At 43.6% G+C, this 22,932-nt stretch overlaps 1 protein-coding gene across 4 annotated transcripts in view; it reads left to right on the forward strand.

Moving 5' to 3' along the window:
• Nucleotides 1–22,932, forward strand: part of PDE4D (phosphodiesterase 4D) — a 1,320,537-nt gene that overhangs the window by 885,983 nt on the left and 411,622 nt on the right. Inside the window, exon 1 of one of the 4 annotated variants that reach the window (XM_068251215.1) lies at nt 9,744–9,879. The exons of the other annotated variants lie outside the window; for them this stretch is intronic. Coding sequence (XP_068107316.1) covers nt 9,755–9,879 — 125 coding nt within the window. The 5' untranslated portion in view covers nt 9,744–9,754. Of the gene's footprint in view, nt 1–9,743; nt 9,880–22,932 lie in introns of those variants that run through there. 4 annotated transcript variants of the gene reach the window in all.

Below are 22,932 nucleotides of genomic sequence, written 5' to 3' on the forward strand. Positions count from 1 at the left end.
CCTAAATACCTCAGCCAAGTGGGTCTGGGTCTATCGGCACTTTGGAACAAGCTAGGGGAGAGCCTGGCGCCCAGAGTAGGAGCGCGTCGTGAGGAAAAACAACAACCCTCCGCCAATACAGCTTGTAGTTTTGGATCTGAGTGAAGGACAGGCAAGTATTTTTTAATAGTTTTAACGATCTGGGTGTATTCTAAACTATATGAAGTAACAAAGTTTACACCCTTATTTGACTGTCTGTTCCTACGACCAGATCCAGAAGCCAGTAGATCGGATCTAGTTTTGCATAAAACCCGATCCCTAGTCTCCAAAATTAAGCCATCTTGATATCCTCGATCCTTAAGTCTGGATTGTACCAGATCCAATTCTTGTTTAATTCTATTAGGATCTGAGCAGTTCCTTGCCGCTCTGATCATTTCTCCATATGGAATGGATCTTAAAGTGTCTCGGATGGCAACTTGTGGCTAAAAGCAAAGAATTGCCCGCACATTCCTTCCTAAAGGTTCTAGTTAATATTTCCCCCGTCGTGGCACAGCCAGTCAGATGTAGGTCTAAAAAATCAATATCAGTGGCATTGTGGGACATCGTAAAAGACAAATTCAGATCGTTGTCGTTACAATACGACAAAAATTTCGACACGTCCTCCTCAGGCCCCCTCCAAACCAGCAGCAGATCTATATATCTAGCGTACCAAAAAATGAACTCAGAAAAGGGATTGTACTCTCCAAAGATGCGGAGCTCCTCCCACCATCCCATGTACAAATTTGCCAGGGATGGGGAGAACTTGGCTCCCATGGAAGCTCCGCATCTCTGGAGGTAGCCAAAGGGAGTGGGAGCACCTTCTGGTGGAGGCACCCGTTGTGCCTATTTTTCATCACTTATCTAAGATCCACAAAGCAGATGTTCCTCCCAGGGGCCGTCCCATTGTGGCTGGGATCGGCTCACTGGGAGAGCGTCTGGGACAGTGGGTGGATGGGTGTCTCCAGCCTTTGGTGCGCCGCTTACCTGGCTTCTTACTTGATACGACCCATCTGCTATCTAGTTTAGAACCCTTATATTGGGACCAATCTTCTATTTGGGTTACAATGGACGTAGCTTCCTTATATTCCTCGATTCCCCATAAATTGGCTCTCAAAGCTTTGGACTTTCATATTAGGAAGTATGGATCATTCACGTCCACTGCTTGTGACTTCCTCCTCCTAGCGGTAGATCATCTACTCAGCCGAAATTATTTTATGTTTGATGGGGTGTACTACCTCCAGAGATGCGGAGCTTCTATGGGAGCCAAGTTCTCCCCATCCCTGGCAAATTTGTACATGGGATGGTGGGAGGAGCTCCGCATCTTTGGAGAGTACAATCCCTTTTCTGAGTTCATTTTTTGGTACGCTAGATATATAGATGATCTGCTGCTGGTTTGGAGGGGGCCTGAGGACGTGTCGAAATTTTTGTCGTATTGTAACAACGATCTGAATTTGTCTTTTACGATGTCCCACAATGCCACTGATATTGATTTTTTAGACCTACATCTGACTGGCTGTGCCACGACGGGGGAAATATTGACTAGAACCTTTAGGAATGAATGTGCGGGCAATTCTTTGCTTTTAGCCACAAGTTGCCATCCGAGACACTTTAAGATCCATTCCATTCCCCTAGCTTGTTCCAAAGTGCCGATAGACCCAGACCCACTTGGCTGAGGTATTTAGGCTCTTATAGATGTGGCTATGGCACATGTAGGTTCTGCAGTGTTCATGAACAAAAAAGGGAGGTCGTCTCACTCTCCAGACATACCAGTTATGACATTAGACAATACATTAATTGTCACACTCATAATGTTGTATATCTGGTCATGTGTGGAGTGTGGGATGCAGTACGTGGGATGTACCACCCGTCCTCTCCGCCAGAGAATTTCTGAACACTACCATGGGGCCGGGAGATGTCTCAAGAACGCTGCATACATTACCCGTGCCTTGAGTGTTTCCAAACATTTCTTGCATGCCCATTCGGGGACTATGTCGAGCTTTAGGTTCCATGGGATAGAAAGGGTGTCATGTTCTTAGAGGGGAGGTGACATTTATGGGAGACTTTAGGCGAGAAGCCTTCTGGATCTGGAAATTGGGGACACGTTCCCCCTCAGGACTAAATTCCAGATTAGATCTAAATACATTTTATGATAAATAATGATAGGTATCATCCAACAGATATATGTCAATAACTACTTATGCTGGGTAGCCATTATGTTAGGTTGCTATGATGTCTTGCTGTATGTACTTGTTTTTAAGTAAGGATCTTTTATATATGTATTATGGTGATATGCATCACCTTTTTGGTAAACATTGTGTTGTATGTATCTTTAAGACTAGAGTTCACACCCCTAGGGGTGTGACCTGATGCACTATATAACTTGTGAACACATTTCTGTATGCAAGCTATGATTAAGGAGCCATTTTATGCTCCGATACGCGTGAGCTTTTTATTGCTACACTGATGATGGATTAACAGATCAAATAAAGGATTCTCTATTTCACCCAACCAACTGGTGCAGCGGGATTTTTCTGGTTGTTTGATAGTTGTCCTTTTAAATGGCAACCGTACCGAAAGCTAGTATATGGTATAAACACTTTACATTGCCGAGTGAGACGTTAAACAGAAGCTATGTCAAAAAAATATTTGTAATTCATTCATGCTGTTTGACCCACTGTAAACCTAGAGCAAATTATCTTTACTGCTGGTAGACATGAAAAAACAGTACCAAATCCAATGATCTATAAACCACTAACAATGTGGTGGGCTGAAAGGTTGTATTTATATGCACAGAGGAAGCATAGTGTTGTACTGTTTGCCATCAGTAAAAGCAATACGTTTTGAATCCGGGAGAGATCATTTATTTAACTTTGACGAAGGCTTTATAGACGAAAGCTTACGACTTTTCTTCTGACTCCAGTATACTGACAATTTATAACACCGCTTATATACACTGGACATTAAAAAGGAGATGCATTGTTCAGCAATAATTCATTAGATGCCTTAATTACTTCAAGAGGGTCTCAAAGGGATTCTAGCTAATTTATGACCAAAAGATAAGACCAATGTTTTGGTTAACCATCACATACCACAAATGTATCTTGGTCAGACTACATACAATGTTGTAGGCTAAAGCAAATTATAGAATTTGAAACCCCCTACTGGGATTTGGGGATAGTGGGACACTCTTGCTGTAATTAAGACATCAATGACTTTTATTGCAGTAAAAAATGTATCTGCTTTTTAACCGACCTGGCGGTATTTCCAGATTTTTTTTTTTCCAAAAGCGGTGCAATTTTTTCGCAATATTTCAGACCCTAAAAATCATACTGCTAGATCTGTGGCAGCCCTGCACATTCCACACTTCCTACGGATCCAAGCCGGGATCACTGCTGAGCTGCGGATTTCCGTCCAGAGCCTGACTCGGGGTTACTGCTAAGGAATTAATGTTTAGTGTATATAAGCTGTGTTTTTAAATGTTTTCCGAAGAAGAAAATGAGTAAGCTTTCAGCTAAGACCTTATCAGACTGATTCCTGCATACGAAGTTACTAAATGGTATCATCCTGATACAAAACTTCTTACACACAGGAAAATACTGATTTCTTGACAGTCGGAAACAGCCGTTCAAACGTATGTTAGATGCCTAATTCAGGAACATCTTTGTGTTGGAGCACAGAACAGGAGACTGTTGTCCTCCCTGACATCTCCATGATTATGCATGGAAAGGCAAAAAGTATAATCTGGTTTCAGTATAACAGAAATATAATCTAGCTCAGCTGTTCTGTCCTCCATATTAATGTCCCCAGCATGCAGGTTATACCTCCATAAAATTAAAGGTACTGTAGTGACACATACTGGAATGCTGAAAATTGTTCAGGATACCCACTTTTACGGCAAGGCTTCCTATATCTATATATTGCTGCATATTTTATGTATCCCCACCCTCCCAGTGGTGGTTAGCCTAGGCTGATTAGCTATGCAGAATTCAACTGACCCCCACCCCTTACACTCACAAGCATTATGGTGGATCAAGTATATTTTGTACTGGTTTCAGAACTCTGTAATCAATATGCACGAAGTGGTCTTTTGGACTATTTCAGGTTGTCCTCCTTTGGATGTTTAAAGTGAACCTGACACTAAGTACCCTCATGTACTTTACCATTTATATCAGTGGGAACATTAGAGAAAACACCCTGCTTAGTTTCATTCTTCACTGCTCAGTCTGCTTGTAATCAGCCCTGATAAAATCCCGACTGAGCATTCAGTCTGGCTTTGCTCAGGAATCATTACAGCTGAGTCATTATAGCAGAGCCAGAAGGGGGCAGGCTTGGGCTTGAAAAGACATCAGAAAAGACACTCTGCTATGATTCCTGAGCAAAGCCAGACTGAATGCTCAGTTGGAGACTATCAGGGCTGCTAACAAGCAGGCTGAGCAGTGAAGAATGAAACTGTGGAGCATTAGAGAAAACACCTACCCTTTGTTTCATTCTTCACTGCCCCAGAAGTAATGCCTTCGTCACTCGCAAGCCAAACCCTCCGCTTCAGCCACCGCCCATCAAACACTCCCACTCCCTTCAGCCGCCGCCTTGTGCACGCTCCCAGCACAGATCATACATGGATGAAGTGCGGGCAGCCTGAGGCTGAGATATAAATTTTACTTACATTTTTGGATTCATTTTTTATTTTTAATGAATTTACAGTAAGTAAAATTTATAGCTCAGCCTCCGCCTCTCATCCATGGATCTGTGCTGGGAGCGCGCACCAGGCTAGGCAGAGGCTGAAGGGAGTAGGAGTGTTTAGTCGGCTGCGACTAAAGTGGAGGGTTTGACTTGCAAGTGATGAAGCAAGCTCAAACCCTCCGGCTCCAGTATGCGTGCGCAGCCGTTCTAAAACGTATGGCTGCACGCATTCTGATCTCACTGCGCTAGCGCCCCGCAGCTAGGGATAGTATTGCGCATGCGTTGCTAGAGAGGTTCTGGGTCGCTGGGAAACACGAGCTCTAGGTTTTGTCCCCGACCGGAGCGTACTATGGAAAATTGACATATTTGACAAGGGAACAGAGGACGCGATTAAGCAGGAAGGCTGCTTACACACTAAGACGTTAGTGCGCCTGTAACGCTCCCCCAACGCACAGCAATGTAACACAAGTGGGCTGTTCACACAGCCCACGTTGCGTTACATGTAACGCTGCACGTTCTCCGGAAAGTGCAGCATGCTACGGCGTTACAGCGGCTATAGCCGCGTTAGACTGTTTGCACATGCTCAGTGGGGGCAGAGAGGAGGCGGGGAGAGCCAGCTACAGTAGCCGCGCACATGGCTACTTAATATTCACTGCACTGGCGGCAGCTGAATGGCCGGCGGGACCACGTGATGCGGAGTGTCTCGCTCCGCATCACGTGGTCCCGCTGGCCAATAAGCGCCACTCTGGGAGACATTATAGGAATCGAGCCGCCTAACGCGGCTCACTCTACCATCCTCACTTGCAGCACCATACGTTGTGTTAGGTGCACGTTATGCGACCTTAACGTAGCACCTAACGCAACGTCTTGGTGTGCAAGTAGCCTAAAGGTTAGTTTACACCGAGGGATGCATGTTTTACATAAGTAGCTTTGCCTGACGACTCCTTTAAGAGCAAATTTTCACTTTTCCTAAAACTTGACATTGAGGTGTAATCGCCTCCAAAATGCTGCAGGGGCCACGTTTGAGCTTGTTCACACCAGAGGTTTTTTTTTTTAACCAAACACATTAGCCAATCATTTCTAAAAGTGCTCAGATGCACTCTTGGTGTACACCAGCCCCAAATCCCAGCCTCTGTGTAGCCTGCAGACCCCCAGTGGCCTGGCAGAAAGAAAATAAAGTTACATTTATTTTTTGACTCTTTTATTATACGCAATGTGTGCTATACCCTTGCTTGACACATTTTGTCAAGTTACAGGCAAAAATGTCATGAAAATTAACTGAACCACTTTTTGCACAGACACAGTAGAAATTGAATGCCAGGGAGGTTAAACTCTAAAACAAAAATATTAAAACTCCCTCACATTGTGGGTCAATGCACCATGGACCCTCTTGCAGTTGCTCATCAACAAAATTGCACTTACTCCCAGTAAAGTGCGCATCAGTCAATAGGTATAGTGCCCATTCTCCTTTCCTGACCAGATTTTGGCCTTCCATTGTCATGGTACTTTACTCGGAGTGAGTGCAGTATTGTCAATTCAAAAACTATACAAAAGGGTTCAGTGTGCATGGATCCACAATGTTTGTTTTAATAATTTTGAGTTGTTCAATAAGCTATACCCCCCCCCCCCCCCTTGTTAGGAATCAAGCCTGACTCCGGTTTATATATTCATGGTGGTGGCCCCCTGTCCCAATTTCTGAGCGCTGGGTCTATGCGGGCTACATAGAGGTTGGGATTTAGACAGACCGCACCTAGAAATGCATAATGCTTGATTAGCAGCCAAAGGATTCTAATCCACAATGGAGGATCCACAACAGAGGAACTCCAATGAAAATATTATGATAAAAACATGCTTAATTTTTACAATTATGTATAAACTTAGTCAGTGTTTGCTCATTGTAAAATATTTCCTCTCCGATTTACATTGACATTTATCACATGGTGACATTTTTACTGCTGGCAGGTGATGTCAGTGGAAGGAGATGCTGCTTGTATTTTTGGCGGTTGGAAACAGCGGTTTCCCACAACGCAACAAGGCTCACACAGTGTGATGTCAGGACCTCAGAGCTGTGAGGTGCTGACATCACACTGTGGGAGGGGTTTCACCACCAAATCAGCCATACAGCGCCCCCTGATCGGTTTGTGAAAAGGTAAAGATTTCTCGTGGGAAAGGGGATATCAGCTACTGATTGGGATGAAGTACAATTCTTGGTTACGGTTTCTCTTTAATCTCTACCAGCGCTTGTATTGCCCTTATTCTATCCTGGACTCTTACTGAATAAGTTTGCTTGTGTTGGTGCTGAAGTGGCTGCCAATTAGATTCCTTATTCAGTTACTGACTTAATAAAGTTTCCTGAGGCTACAATCAGCAACTATGGAAGAAAATGAGGCTTTGTACCTTGAATGGTATTTGGCTGTATTTTTCAACCTGTATTCCAGTATTGATGGCACTGATTAACTTTGTAGCAATTCTTGTAAAAGTACATAAAAATATCAAAGTTTAACCTCAGTTTTTTTTCTAAAGATTTTTCACACCTTATCAATGGAATACTTTTTCAGCCAGCAGCAAGTATAAAGTGTCTGGTGTGAACCTAATCACAATAAAAGATAGGGAAGAGACGAGCACTGGTAGAGATGCAATGTTGTAGGCAAAGGTATTCCTCTGGGCTGTCTGTCTAAATCCCAGCCTGTGTGTGGCATGCGGACACCCAGTCAGGGCCGGATTTACGCCAAGGCAAACGTAGGCCATGGCCTAGGGCACCACAGATGCAAGGGCACCAAAGTAGCAGGCTAAACTGGTGCAGTATTTGCAAGCTTGCAAATGCTGCAATGCAGGGAGATAAGGCAAGCGCCCGACCGCGGTACTCTGCTGCTAGATGCCTGTGCAGCAGCCACCTTGCTCTCTGTGCACCTTTGCATTGTGGCCGGTGTCTATGGACTTGGGCAGCATTGGAGATGGAAAGGAAGAGGAAGCTTCTGCACTGGAGATGAGCGGAGAAATGAGTGACACTGGTGGCTACTGCAGTGTGAAGGCGAGCTGGCTACCTATACTCAGGGCGGTGGGAAAAGGAGGGATTAAGGGGGTCATCTGGCTACCTATACTGGAGGGAAAGGGGGAGGGGTCATCTATCTACCTATATGGGGGGAGCAGTCATCAGGCTAACTATACTAGAAGGGGGAGGGGTCATCTCGCTATACTGAAGGGGGGCAGCAGGTGACAGTGGCCTTTGGCGGTAAAGCGTACAAACCGGCCCTGCACCCAGTGCTCAACAATAGGGACAGTTGGCCACTACCATGAATGTATAAAACTGAGTCTGGCTTGATTCATAACACAGGGGTGTAATTCATTGCATAACTCTAAAACAAGAATATTAAAATAGAAACTCACATTGTGGGTCCATGCACACTGGACTCTTTTGCACAGTTTTGCATTGACAATTGAAAATTTGCCCATTCTCCTCCTTTCGCAGCCAGATTTTGGCATTCCACTGTCATTAGGGGATGCCTTGGAGTGCTTTTTATTGGGAACAAGTGCAATATTGTCAATGCAAAACTATGCTAAAGGGTCCAGTGTACATGGACAGACTGAGTTTGAATATTCTTATTTTAGAGTTGTTTAATAAATTACGACCCCCTGTGTTATGAATTAAGCCTGACTCCAGTTTATATGCTCGTGGCGATGGCCACTTGTCCCTATTGTTTGTCTGCAGGCTACACAGAGGCTGGGAGTTGCACAGCGCCGTGGAATATAAATGGCTTAGTCCGAGAAAACCTAACATTTTTTTTTTTTCACAACAGATAACAGAATAAAACATTGGATTCTGCAACACTTCTGGGTTTTTTAGGAAATGTTTGGACTTGTCTTTTAACATATCTGTTCTCAAAGCAAGCACCAACTCCAGACTTTTCTGGATACCACAGAGGTGAAGTAGAAAATTAGACCATTAACCTCTTGAGCCCCAGAGTGGCCAGGCCATATTTTACAATTTGGCACTTAACCGTTTATTGCTCGGCCTTACAACTTTTTTTTTCTGATTACTCTTGACAATCTGACACCTACATAGGTCAATTTACTGCTTCAGTTTTAGTGTCCCTGAGACGACGTGTGATCTGAGATGAACATGTGTATGTACAGTGCAAACCTAACCAGGCTGTTTTACTTGTTTTATGTTGCTGCCTGAAAGAGTTAATTTTCAGGCATGCAAGTGACAGCTTCTGTCTTATCAGTACCTGCTCAGGAATATAGTAAACCTCACTGATAAGTAAATTATTGCTATTAAAGTTTCCCTGGCAGAATACAACTTCTGAGAGCAAAGGGAGATGGAAAAATGTCAATAGTTTATATAATTCCATTTAGGGATATTTAATAGGCTACCAATGAGCATAGGAGGATATCTAAAATAAAGTCCTTTTTTAGGGGTAGGATAAATACATTTCTTTCTCATTAGTTTATTTTCACCATGGGTTCATTTAAAAAAAAGAAATTGCTTTATTTGCGTAGAAAATTGTTTACCTTAACAGCTGTAAAGTGTTCCCATTGCCGGCAAATTAATGAAATGGGCAAACATTAGGTGCATTGGCGTTGCTGGGAGTGATAATGCATACACAATGAATGAATGGATGAGATGTGCTTTTCTTGCCTCGAGTGTTGCATAAATGGAGGCATCGCCAATCCTCTGTTCCTGTCAGTGATTTCAGACAGCCGTGGCTTTCAGAGATTAGACAGAAAATTGATCAAGCTGTCATCAGTGCATGTAGGCAAAAGTACTGCGAGAGAGAGAGAGACAGACCGGTGCTTTTGTTAAGCTGGAGTGACTTTATACCCAGCCTCTGCAACAAGTAATTGGTTAGAGCAGGACTGTGGATAGGAACAGAGCAGAGTGTAGTAGCTGTATCCATGAGAGAGAGGGGAGACGGCCAGCGCACAGCTCAATAATGCTTTTCAATGAAACCAGCTTTCTCCAGCATCTGAGACACGGGCAGCCGGATAAAGCGAATTTCTCTCCTTCATTGAGGAAAATGTTTCTGCCAGTCTAAGTTGGTCATCGTAATGCACCATGAGCTTGCCATCGAGCTGCGAGTATCTAACGCTGGAGAAGGTGGCCAGGTTCCGAAGTGCCTACATACATGGATCACCTTATGCTATCAACAAGCCCATCGATATTAATCAGCAAAGGAAACGGTAACTAGCTCTGCTCTGATTTACCTTCCTCTTTCTGTGACTGAGATTTCAAGTGTTTTGTGAGGAAAGCTCTGCTCGGGTTTTGTCCTCTTTCTGTGACTTTGAAATTTAAATTGTTTTGTGAAGAAAGCTCTGCTCTGATATGTCATGTTTTTTGTCTTTGGCTGAGATTTCATGTGTTTTGTGAGGTTACATCACTACAGCAAACTAGGTTCTAACTAAACTTTCAATTCTTGAAATGTTTACTTGATGGGACCGATGCCAAAAGCTCCAAATTTGATATAGTGAGATGATGTAAATTTTTGTGTATATGAAAATGTTAACATTTTAGTGAAATGCATTTCTGAGTGTAGTCTGTCTGAACAGGTTATGGATGATAAGTGTTTGCCTTTGCAGTTAATAGTTCCTGATTGGAGTTTTGTGAGCATAGATTTTTAATTTGGGATGCATAGTTTGTGTATATTTGAGTATTTGCTTGGATGATTTGTTTTTATACTCCTGGTTATTTTTAATATGCAGTGCTTGGTGTCCCTTTATTGTTGCAGTGATCGGGTCTCTATCAGTACAAGAGCAAAGTCCATGGACTTATTGGTCTTTGTCGATTTTTTTTTTGGGGGGGGGGGGGGGGGGGTTAGAGGGTGTGTGTGTGTCGCGTGCATTTCTTTAACTGAACTGAAAAGCTTACAATCGCACTGCTTGTGTTGTACTGATTGTGAGATTTAATCGATTAGGACAGTGATCGGTAAACTTGGCTCTCCAGCTAAGGAACTACAAGTCCCACAATGCATTGCAGGAGTCTGACAGCCACAGTCATGATTCATAAAGGCAAATACATCGTGGGACTTCTAGTTCCTTACAGGGAAACTGAAGTAAGAGGTAGTCGGAGGCTGCCATATTTATTTCCTTTTAATCAATACCAGTTGCCTGGCAGCCCTGCTGGTCTATTTCTCTGCAGTAGTATCTGAATAACACCAGAAACAAGCATGCAGCTAATCATGTCAGATCTGAAACACCTGATCTGCTGCATGCTTGTTCAGGGGCTATGACTGAACGTATTAGAGGCAGAGGATTAGCAGGACAGCCAGGCAACTGGTATTGCTTAATAGGAAATAAACATGGCAGCCTCCATGTACCTCTCTCTTCAGTTCCCCTTTAACTGCTGGAGAGCCAAGTTTGTAGATCACTGGATTAGGAAAATGGAAGTTTTTTTTTTACCCCCTTCTGAATGTTTTTTTTTTTTTTTTTCGAAATGTAAATTGATTTTTGGCAAATCCTCTTTAAAATGCGGATAACTTGTGCAGAATATTTTTAGTGCAAAATCCAATTTGGGTGTGGAGCTGTTTGTGCTGGGCTGAGCAGTCCAGAATCATGCATTGCACTGGATTTAATCACATTTTCTGCTGAAATTTGATCATAAGGGCCCTTTCACACAGTATATCAAAACATTTTGTAGTGAGCTTTTCTCCCGTGGGTCCCAAAGAGCATAAGGTTGTCTCAGATCAGTACATAGTGATGATACAGGGGAAAATTGTGATCAACGCCAGACTAAAAAGGTGGTTTTTCAGTTTTTGATTTGTGTCCAGGGTTGGAGCTGTTAAGTTTGACGGGCATTCCATAGGGTAGAGGCAGCATGACAGAAAGCTCTGTCTCCAAAGGTTTTTAATTTGACTCTGGGGGTGGTCAAGCTATTGGAGCCTTCTGATCTGAGGTTGTGGGAGGTGCAACACAGTTGAAAACAAAATCCTTCAGGTATCCAGGGCCTAGGTCAGTGATGGCTAACCTTGGCACTCCAGCTGTGACAAAACTACAAATCCCATCATGCCTCTGCTTCCTTCAGTTATGCTTAGAGCTGTCCATAGTATTGCAGTGCCTCATGGGACTTGTAGTTCCACCACAGCTGGAGTGCCAAGGTTAGCCATCACTGGCCTAGGTTGTTAAGGGATTTGAATGTTAGCATGCCAATTTTGAAAAGGATTCTCCATTTTATAGCTAGCCAGTGTAGTGAGCAAAGGCTGTGTAGTTCATTTGGAAGGCCGGCATAGAGGGCATTGCAATAGTCCAGCCGTGATGTGTTGAAGATGTGGACTAGGGTTGGTAGGTTCTTAGAAGGAATGAGGTGCTTAATTTTTGCAACATTCCTTAGGCATGAAGGAATGTTTCACAACAGGTGAATTTTGATTACTAAAGTTTAATTCCCCATCAACCCAAGCTACGACCGCAAGTTTAATTGCGATCAAAACACAACGGAGCCAGAAAGTCGCACCGCGTGGTAGCATTACAACTATACAGTACAATGAAAATATGCCTCTTGCCAGCATAAACACACAGGTTGCCCTGCTAATGCACAACATGCTGTTACTGCGTCACAAACCACTGCACTAGATAAAGCAGTGTTCTCCCCAGAATTTTTTTCCAGCCGGGTGGCCTGAAATAGTAGCCGGGTGGCATGAAAAAGCAGCCGGGTGGGGCGAGATGAAAATGCAGGGCAACTCTGCTTACAGCATAGGAGGAGGTGAGGAGGTGAGCCGATGACAGCCGGGTGGTCACCAAATCTAGCCGGGTGGAGCACCCGGCTAAAAGAGCCTGGGGAGAACACTGTAAAGGAAAAAGGTGGAGGAAAACCGCTCACTCTGCCTCAGGACAGTGCCAGGACCAGGACAGCCAATCCAATCGAAACCTTAGAAGTAGTAGAAGGCCCGCACAATGTCCATAAAAGTAAAATACTTTATTATGGACGTATCCAAAAATCACACCATCATACAACGAACATGTTTCGGACCGGTTTGTCTTTTGTCCTTAATCATAGTATGTGAAGTATACTAGGATTAAGGACAAACAGGTCCGAAACATGTTCGTTGTATGATGTGGTGTGATTTTTGGATACGTCCATAATAACGGATTTTACTTTTATGGACATTGTGCTGGCCTTCTACTACTACTACTACTACTACTACTACTACTGGATAAAAAGCCCCATAGGAATATCATTGCATTGCGTCACTATGCAATGTTCATTGCGGCGCAACGGACTTGGGGTTTGATTCACAAAGCGGTGCTAACTGTTAAGCACGCCTGTGAAAACCCCCTTAGCACGTCTAAACGAGCTTTTCGCACGTAAAACTTTATGCGCGTACTGCACAGGGCGCTCTGTGCAGCCCATTAAAGCCTATGGGACTTAGCAGGCGCATAGGACTTTGCGCGCGCAAGACTTTGCGCACAAAACTTTGTGCGCGATCTGATTGAAAAATCTGGTGCTAGCCTACTTAGCACCCTGGTTAGCGCGCCTAAAGACTTTAAACGTGCTAAGTAGATTAGCATCGCTTTGTGAATCAAGCCCTTGGTGTGAAAGGGCCCTAGCTGGGGCTGAAATGTTGTCAGTTGCTACTCATTCTTCAGCAGCTCACTGAACTGCCCTCAGCCAATCAGAGACAGGAATGTGGGAGGGGTGACTGAGCTTCCTTCTCTTTGGTTATGGCAAAAATAGCCAGGCTGACTAAGATGACATTTATTACAGCATAAATATTTCTGAACAGATTGGAGCACTTGCAATGCAGGGTAAGGTTGCAGGCTGCATATTAAACACAGAGCAGTGGGTAAACTGAATTTGATTTTGTGGCTGACAATCCCTAGGCCAGAAACCCACGGAGCGTTTTTCTGAGCGTTTTGTGATTTGAACACTCTTGCTAATGTAATGCTATGGGTGTGATCCCACTTGAGCAATACAATGTTATAAAAATCCCCCATAGCATTGCATTAGCAAAAGCTTTTTCAAATCGCTAGCTATTAGAAATTGTGCCTAGTGGGTTTCTGGCCTAAGAGTGGGTCCACACTAGACCCAGTTGCAGGACGGACACTGCAGTCCGGATCAGGGGAAGTACCCACCGTACTGCAAACTGATGAAAGTGCATCAGTTTTGCATCAGTTTCCGTTAAGGTTTTTCCCTGACAGAAAATGTCTCCATCATTAGGAAGGAGTGGGAGGATTTTTTTCGGCCAATCATAAAGCTCAGGCTATCCGTTTTAACATCAGTTTTTTGCCTGTGGAGCTGGAGATGCGTTTTCTCATTACTTTCACTACCCCTGTGTGTATCCGTGGTCCTGATCCGTTGCGTGAAAATGCAGCAGATCCGGACCTTCCGTTCAGGTTTTGAAAACTGATCCCCGCAAACGCAGACGGATCCGTTTTTTACTTGGGTGAGGCTGGCTGCTATTATCAACATTAGTATCCGGGACTCCGTTTTTCATCAGGTTTGAAAAACGCAGCCACGGATACGTTTCCGGACCTAGTGTGGACCAGCTCTAAGTGTAAGGGCCCGTTTCCACTACTGCGGCACGATTTCAAAGGGAAATTCGCGGCAACGAATCCGTATGCAGTTGGAGTTTCTATGCGGATTTTCACGCAGAATCGTTTCCGCAATGCGATTTTAACCTGGTCAATGCCGGCATGCAATGACATAGGTTTTTAAGTGAAAACGCACGCGGAAACGCCGGGAAAATCGCAAGACTAAAATGCTTGCATTTTTCCTATTTAGTTACATTACCGACGAATCTCGTGCGGCGTGCGAGTTCTGATGGGTCTGCCGTGCAGATTTTTTCTGCACGACAAACCGCACAGAATCCTGCACAAATCCTATCCACTTCTATTGCTTGTGCGAATCTGCATGCAGAAAACTCATGCAGATTCACTGTAATGAAAACTAGCCCTTAGTGATTTGAAAAACTCTTGCTAATGCAATGCTATGGGTGTTTTTATAAAAAAATATTTTAAAAAACCACATTGCTAAGGTGAGCACACATAGCATTACATTAGCAAGAGTTTTATTCATCAGAATAAGCGTTTGCAGTGTAAACCTATAAGTGTACAGCGAATGGTATTGCTCGTTAGGTGTGTGTGGCCAATAGGAACTGCTAATTCAGTTCATGTGCATTTTAAGCAAATATTTGCTTCTTGCCAATAACCTAACTTAGTGTAAAAACTGCCTAGATTTGGTAACCAGCTTAAGAGTTGGTGTTACTGGGCTACAGTTCAGTAATTAAAGCTGGTGGAAAGGATGAGCTTGTACTTAAGATTAATGCAAGAAATACAGAAAAGTGTTATAAACTACATTTTGGAATCCTTTTTGGTGCTGAACCATCTGTGCTGAGCTTTGTGTCTGTACAGCTTCCAGTTATAGAATAATTCTCATAAAAGCTTTTAGAAGAAAAATGGTGTTGCGCATAGCGTTAAGAGTTGGCCTTCATTAGTGAAACACTGGCTGACATCTGGTTGCGGTTCGGTAACAACCTGTGAGATGTGTTCCTGTTACATAATTGTAAAGAGCTAGCGAGCCACTTTGAGTTCACCAAGAAGTGGCAGATCATCAGATGGGGTATTTTAATACTTTTATAACTAGCCAGTGAATCAATGCAAAAAAACTCGAGATGAGTGACATAAGGAGGCCACCATATTTATTTCCTGGTCAGTAGTGTTTAAATCACAAACCTGAAACAAGCATGCAGTTAAGGTGGGTACACACGTCAGATGAAAGTCTTTGGAAAATGAAAGATCACAGACCAATTTTACCCCATTCCATGTAGTATGAGAGCCATAACTACACAGTCTATTCTATGGAGCTGAACTCCACATCAGATAAAAATCTTTGCAAGATGCTGCACAGAGATGTTGTACACATGCAACAGATTAGTATCGGCAAAAGATCCGTTCCTGCAAAAGATCTGTTCCTGCAAAATGCATTCATAGTCTATCTGCAGATCCTCATACACACCTTGTTTAACAGACCATTATCTGCAGATCAGATCCACCAGGTTGGATCTTCAGATCGGCAGATAATTGTCTGATCTGCAGATGAATGTCCATTAAACAAGGTGTGTATGGGATCTGCAGATATCATAGACTATGAATGCATTTTGCAGGAAAGGAACTTTTGCAGCAACAGATCTTTTGCAGATACTGATCTGTTGCATGTGTACAGCATCTTTGTGTGCAGCATCTTGCAAATATTTCTATCTGATGGGGAGTTCAGCTCCATAGAATAGACTGTGTAGAGTATGGCTCTCATACTACATGAAAGGGGGTAAAATTAGTCTGTGATCTTTCATTTTCCAAAGACTTTTATCTGACATGTGTACCCACCTTGAATCTTGTCAGATTTTTGGCTGAAACCTCAGATCTGCATGCTTGTTCAGGGTCTATGGCTAAAAGTATTAGAGCCAGTGGATCAGCAGAACAGCCGGGCAATGTGCATTAGATAAAAGGAATTAAAGGGAACCTGAGGTGAGTGATATGGAGGCTACCATATTTCCTTTTAAACAATACCAGTTGCCTGGCTGTCCTACAGATCCAGTGTCTCTAATACTTTTAGCCATATACCCTGAACAAGCATGTGGCAGATCGGGTACTCTGACTCAGGTTTTACTAAATTAGCCATATGCTTGTTCCAGGGTTTCAACTCACACTACATATCCCAGAAGACAACAGGACTGTCAGGCACCTGGCATTTGCAAGGAAATATGGCAGCCCTACATAGCTTTCTCACCTCGGGTTCCTCTTAACTGTTCTGGTTTCCGGAGAGGGCAATTGATTTACTTTGCTCATACTTAAAGGGATACTGTAGGGGGGTCGGGGGAAAAGGAGTTGAACTTACCCAGGGCTTCTAATGGTCCCCGGCAGACATCCTGTGCCCGCACAACCGCTCACCGATGCTCCGGCCCCGCCTCCGGTTCACTTCTGGAATTTCAGACTTTAAAGTCTGAAAACCACTGCGCCTGCGTTGCCATGTTCTCGCTCCCACTGACGTCACCAGGAGCGTACAGCGCAAGGCATAGACCATACTGGGCCTGGGCAGTACGCTCCTGGTGACAGCAGCGTGAGCGAGGACACTGCAACGCAGGCGCAGTGGTTTTCAGACTTTAAAGTCTGAAATTCCAGAAGTGAACCGGAGGCGGGGCCGGAGCATCGGTGAGTGGCTGCGTGGCACAGAATGTCTGCGGGGGACCATTAGAAGCCCCGGGTAAGTTCAACTCCTTTTCCCCTGACCCCCCTACAGTATTCCTTTAAAAATTACACCGCAGAAAACAGCAAATGGGAGGAACAGCATTCATATTTGAAAAACCAACAAATGCTTAAACTGTTACACATACTGCATGCAACCGGAGCAGAGATGCAAATTGTCAAATTGCGTAAGAAGCAAAAGCCCTAAGGGCATTAAAACACAAACTACTTTAAGTTGGCAGGGAGTGTGACCTGAATCAAGGCCAAAGCCTCAGCAGATGACCTCAGCATAGTTCAGCGTATGAAGACTTTGCAATTGAATGAATTTTTAATGGTTCTGTTTTTCTCATTAAAACATACGTACATAATAATTTTCCCTCCCCATTTACTGAGATTATTTCAATAAGTTTTTATTGAAGTTTTAAACAAATAACAATGCAGCAAAGACTTTGAAGAAAATCAAACTGCTAATAGATCCTAAAATCAAAGCCTGAAGAGGTTGATGACCTCACCTCTTCTATGAAGTGATAAGTGCAGTTCCAATAGAATCCACTACATTTTATAAAATAAAGTTGTTTAAGGAGCTAGGTGCCCCAGTGCCAGTTTTACATGGGGCCCCAAGAACACTATATGGAGCTTCAAAGCCTACCCAGGGCTGTTCACAGCACATGCGGTTGCACCCTCTGTATCCCCTATTGCTAAGCAACTGAATAAAACACATTGCAATGTATGTAAATTGAATACAAATATAACCCCCCAAATCGCCATCATTCTCTATATAGCCTAATTCACTAGACTGATCTGTCCCTGTTCTCTTAATTCTTAACATGGTACATCCGTCTCCTATCGACTTGCTAAGCCAGAGGGAAAGTGGGGAGGGGTTACTGAGATAGATGAAGAGGCTTTCGCTGGTCTGGATTTGAAGGAAAGTCTTTTACCAACTCTTAGGGCTGGAGCAAATAAAGAACACTTCTGAGCGCTTCTAAAAAACGCTAGCACTTTGAAAAGCGCTTGGCTAATGTATTGGGGGGGGGGGGGGGGGAGTTTGGAAATGATTGTGCTGGTGTGATCCTCCTTATGCATATGTGGGTCCTGCAGCATTTCTATGGTGATTCAGCCTCAATGTTAAGTATAGGAAAGTGAAAAAATCGCTCTAAAAATGCTAGAACAGAGCTGCAACTGACAACCCCCCACACACACTTCTAGGTCAAACTGTACAAAAAGAAATAAAAAATTACTGCATCAGAACTACAAAAATCACTAGGCACATGTCTGAAATCGCTCTGAAAAAAATCACTTCCAAAAACTTTCTGCGTTTGCGACTCTGCTAGCGCTTTTAGGCGTGCACCAGCCCTTACTGGCACTTTATCCCAAGCTGGAAAATGACAAAGCACCCCTTTATTTACCCACATTTTAAGCAAGCCTGAATTGATGGGTATAATTAAGGTAATTCCATATACCGTATATGGAAACTGCCATTCCTTTTAAACCATACCAATTGCCTGGCAGTTCTGCTGATATTTCAGGTATCATTAGTGTCTGAATTACACACTTGAAACATGCTTACAGCAAATCCAGTGAGACATCAGTCAATCTGATCTGCATGCTTATTCAGGGGCTATGGCTAATAGTATTAGGGCCCGTTCACAATAGCAATGGCAAAACACTAGTGCTTAGCATGGGTAGTCTTACTGCAATTGGCACGGTAAAATTGCTGTACACACTCGCGATTCCCGAACAATCACAATTGCTTCAGCATCACGGCACAATGCTGCAAGCAATGCTTTTAGCGATTGCCACTAATCAACCACGATCGCTGGCAGTGAGATCACTTCCATAAGGCTTTTTAAAGCGCTGCAGCTATTACCCGCTGATCGCCTGAGTGAGAACGGGCCCTTAGAGTGTATACACACATCCAATTTTGATTAGCCAATTTTACCTTTCCAAGTAGTTTGAGCGCTTGCCTACACCATATGTTCGTTGATGGTATTCAAAAATCAGTAGACTTTCAAACTACATGGAAAAAGTAAAATTGGTTACTAGGCCAATCAAAATTGGATGTATATGCACCTTAAGAGGCAGAGGGTCGGCAGGGCAACCAGGCAATTCTCAGTTTCAAAGGAATTAAATTTGACAGCTTCCATATCCCATTTACTTTAGGTGTAAATATGATACTAGACCTGGACATAATTTTAAAAAATTAAGGTGGCCACTAACTGTCCAATTTCTAGTGAAAAATCTTTTCGAGCGATCAAATTCTGATCGGACGAAAAATCGTTCACTACACCAACTAACCAATCTTTGCTTCCTATCTATCACGACCACCCAAAAAATCCAAATTTTCGTTCGCCGAAAATTCATTCAGGCAACATTTTTTTCACTCGTTCATAATCGATTGTGTCCACGAATGGAGATTTACAACAATCCGATCAGAATTTCTGATCGCTCAAACGATTTTTCGCTAGAAATTGGACCGTTAGTGGCCAGCTTTAGGATGATCCTTGTAAACTGTCACAAACTGGATGTGAACAGATTCCACAATTATCATTCAATTCTGGGGATACCGGCACATACCCTGAGCGCTCTGCAGCTTTATAAATGAGCCTGTGGATTTCAGTTTATAGTCTAGATCCAGAAAGGCAGATGACTGTTAATAGGTTTTGTATTTGTTTGCAGCAATGGCCATAAATGACGCTCAGAGAACGGGTTTCTGAGAATTCCACTGTTTGTCTCCCGGTCTGCCTTTGGTGCACAGCAATAGCAGAACAAAACATGTGAAGTGCTTGTAAGCACTCATTGTATATTAACAATTGATGCACGAACCATGATTCACGCCGCAATCACTGCTGCCGGTTACTAATGTGGCCTGCATCAATCGCTAACGTAATTACCTTCATTGTCTCCGGCACAGGAAACCAGGGTTTCCTGTTCAATAAGCCAGCACCTCTTCAGTAAGGAGAACTTGGGCAAGACTCCCTAACACTATTGTCTACTGAGCATGCTCCAGTGGCTGCTGCTCTGGCGCTTTGTCTGCCAGGAGAAAAGTGCAATATAAATGTTCTTGTCTTGGTTTGATAGTCAGGCTATGATACGGTCGATGAAATGCAAAATGTTCTGAGTTTATGCAGGATTGTCCAAATACTCAATACAAATTTATGCAGCTCGAAAATGGAACAATCTAATTCTACCTTAGTGGGATTGTTGGTCCATCTTCACAATTTGCATTGAAAACTAGCATAATCCTGTATCAACTCAGAATGACTTGCATTACATTGACATCCCTATTTGTTACAAAGTTTAATAGCATCCCAGGTCTAGAGATTTCCCCCCCCTTCATACAAGCCGTCTGAGAACACCCTAAGGTCGCATTCACAGTGGGACGTTATGGTCGTGCGTAATAAAGTCTTATAACGCAGCTTACTGCACTGCAATGCTAATCCTATGGGCCGTTCAGTGTGACGTTAAAGTCTAGTTAAAAAAAAGTTGCGTTATGGTAACTCACTGCTTGCAGTGCGTAACCCCTTAACCCCCTTGGCGTTCTGATTCTTTGAGGATTTTAGGGTCTAAAAGCAGTGCAATTTTTTTGCACTTTTTCAGACCCTAAAACCTGGTAATAAATCATGCTGCCAGGGAGATCTGCAGCAGCCCAGCAATCACTCACCTCCCTGGCTCCGGCGCTGCAGTTATGCCTCCAACCTCCGGGTGGTGCTGCAAAACTGAAGTGAAATTGCCGGCTTGCATGACAGCTGGCGATCTCACCAGGAGGAAGCAGAGCCCCGGAGGAGAGGAAGAATGACGGCCGACGTCTGGATCCCCGGGAGGTATGTAGAAATGCTTCCACTGCACCATTGCTCTGCATTGTGCCTCCGGCGGCTACCCCGAGCAGAGGTTGGGATCACCGCTATTAGCTGTGGTTTTTCGACAATCGCTCGGGATAACCGCCAAGGAGGTTAACGCAGACACGTTGCGACTTTAATGTCGCATTAAAATACAACGTCCCACTGTGAATATGCCCTTGGGGCTCAGATGCACTGAGCGCTTGCGATTGATGCTTTCTGAGCACTTTTTAAAAATCTCTCCCATTCCCTTCTATTAAAATTGCAGTAAAAATCCTTGCGATTTTTACATTTTTACTGTAATTTTAATGAAAATGAATGGGAGCAATTTTTAGAACGTTCAGAAACAGAAAGCGCTAATGAAATGCTCAAAGCGCTTGTAGTGTGTCTGAGCACTCTGGGTCCTTTCACACAACACTATGGAGTCAGGGGGGGAACTACAAAACCTGCTCCCCTCCCCGGTTACACTTTGGGGCACCTCGGCATTCACAACCCTTCCTTTGCCTCCCCTTGGTGACCCTCACAGCCTGGGGGCCCAACTGACAAGGGTCATAAAACAAGTGCGGCCATCAGGATCTTCACACCCCGTAACAAATGTAGCCACATAAACACCTGGTCTGGAGTATCGGAGGAAGGGAAGCTTAGTAAGTTGGGGACCCCCCCACACCTCTGGGCCCCTTGCAGTTCCAGGTTCTGCTCCCCCTAGTTAAACCTCTAAATGGGAGAAATAAAACCTAGCTGGTGGCAGGGGACCGGCGGCTGACCCTGATCGTTCTGGAATCGCGGAAGTGTCCAGTGATTTTACCGGTCTAATCGCGGTAAATTAACTTGCGCAAAGCGGAAGCACAAAGTGCTCCTGGTTTGCCTTTTTAGATGTGAATGAGGCTAAGACTCGACAGGCGGACTGTGCACCAAAAAACTCCTACAAAAACAGCTCTGCTTTTTCCGATTTTAGCTCTGGTAAAATACCTGGTAGGATGCCGCCCAAACCTAATGATTCAGCCTAAACACTGAAAAGATTTGATTTTCAGAAGCCAACCTAAAGGATTGGCAATCAGTGGCGCACTTCTGGAATTGGGTTGCAGGTGACAGGTTGAACATTAGTTTCCCCCTAATAGCGTAGATGAGCCTTTTGAAAGGCTCAATGTTGGTATAAATGGAATGTTGTCACATTTCCACAAAATGGCTATATGGCTATGTTTCAACAGTTAATCCTTTACTTCTGAAGTGGGTGTCAGAAGTAATGTTAGAAATGCCTTGTTTGCGGGGATAACGATGGTTTCTTATAAAGCGGTTTTCCTTTTTGCAGTTTTTACTACTTGTGTGAGGTCAGAAGGCCTTGTAATATTCATCTTGAACAGTAAATACATGGGTAATAAATGCATGGCAACCACAGAATTCTAGTGTTCAGAGCAGAAATGCACAGCTTGGTAAATGTAGGACAACAGTAGAATTCTGAGTCTAGGACGGCTGTGGAATTCCTGTTTATAAAAAGGCTGATGTGAAACACAGGACCTATAGAATTTTAATATAGTGCATATGGAAGTCCATAGAGCCACATCAATCCGTCATGCACTGAGGACCACAAGTCTGGAAAAGGCTATCTGCATGTGATGCTCATGTGCCTCTGTATATTGTATAAGCTATAGACTTGCTATATAGCAGCAGTTCTGGTGCAAGCCTGGCTTCAGGCGAATAGAGATAATTTACATATTCAGTATTAGTGAATTGTGGGTAACCAGTTGTTAAATAATTATCGCAAATACCTTCTGTTTTAAAGGATTACTGCAGGGGCGTCAGGGGAAAATGAGCTGAACTTACCCAGGGCATCTAATGGTCCCCTGCAGACATCCTGTGTGCCATTTTGGAATTCTTTGCTGTGAGGGCAGGGATTTAAAGAGAAACTGTAAGCAAGAATTGAACTTTATCCCAATCAATAGCTAATCCCTTTCCCACGAGAAATATTTACCTTTTCTTAAACCGATCAGGGGGCTCTGTATGGCTGATATTGTGGTGAAACCCCTCCCACAGTGTGATGTCAGGACCATGGTTCTGACATCACACTGTGGGAAGCCTTGTTGCATTGTGGGAAATAACAGCTGTTTCCAACTGCCAAAAAAGCAAGCAGCTCCTCTTTCCACTGACATCACCTGTCAGCAGTACAAATGTCACCATGTGATAAATGTCTGAATGTAAATCGGGAATAGAAAAATTTACAATGAGCAAA

This window comes from Hyperolius riggenbachi, chromosome 1 (assembly GCF_040937935.1).
Source record: "Hyperolius riggenbachi isolate aHypRig1 chromosome 1, aHypRig1.pri, whole genome shotgun sequence".
NCBI lineage: Eukaryota > Metazoa > Chordata > Amphibia > Anura > Hyperoliidae > Hyperolius > Hyperolius riggenbachi.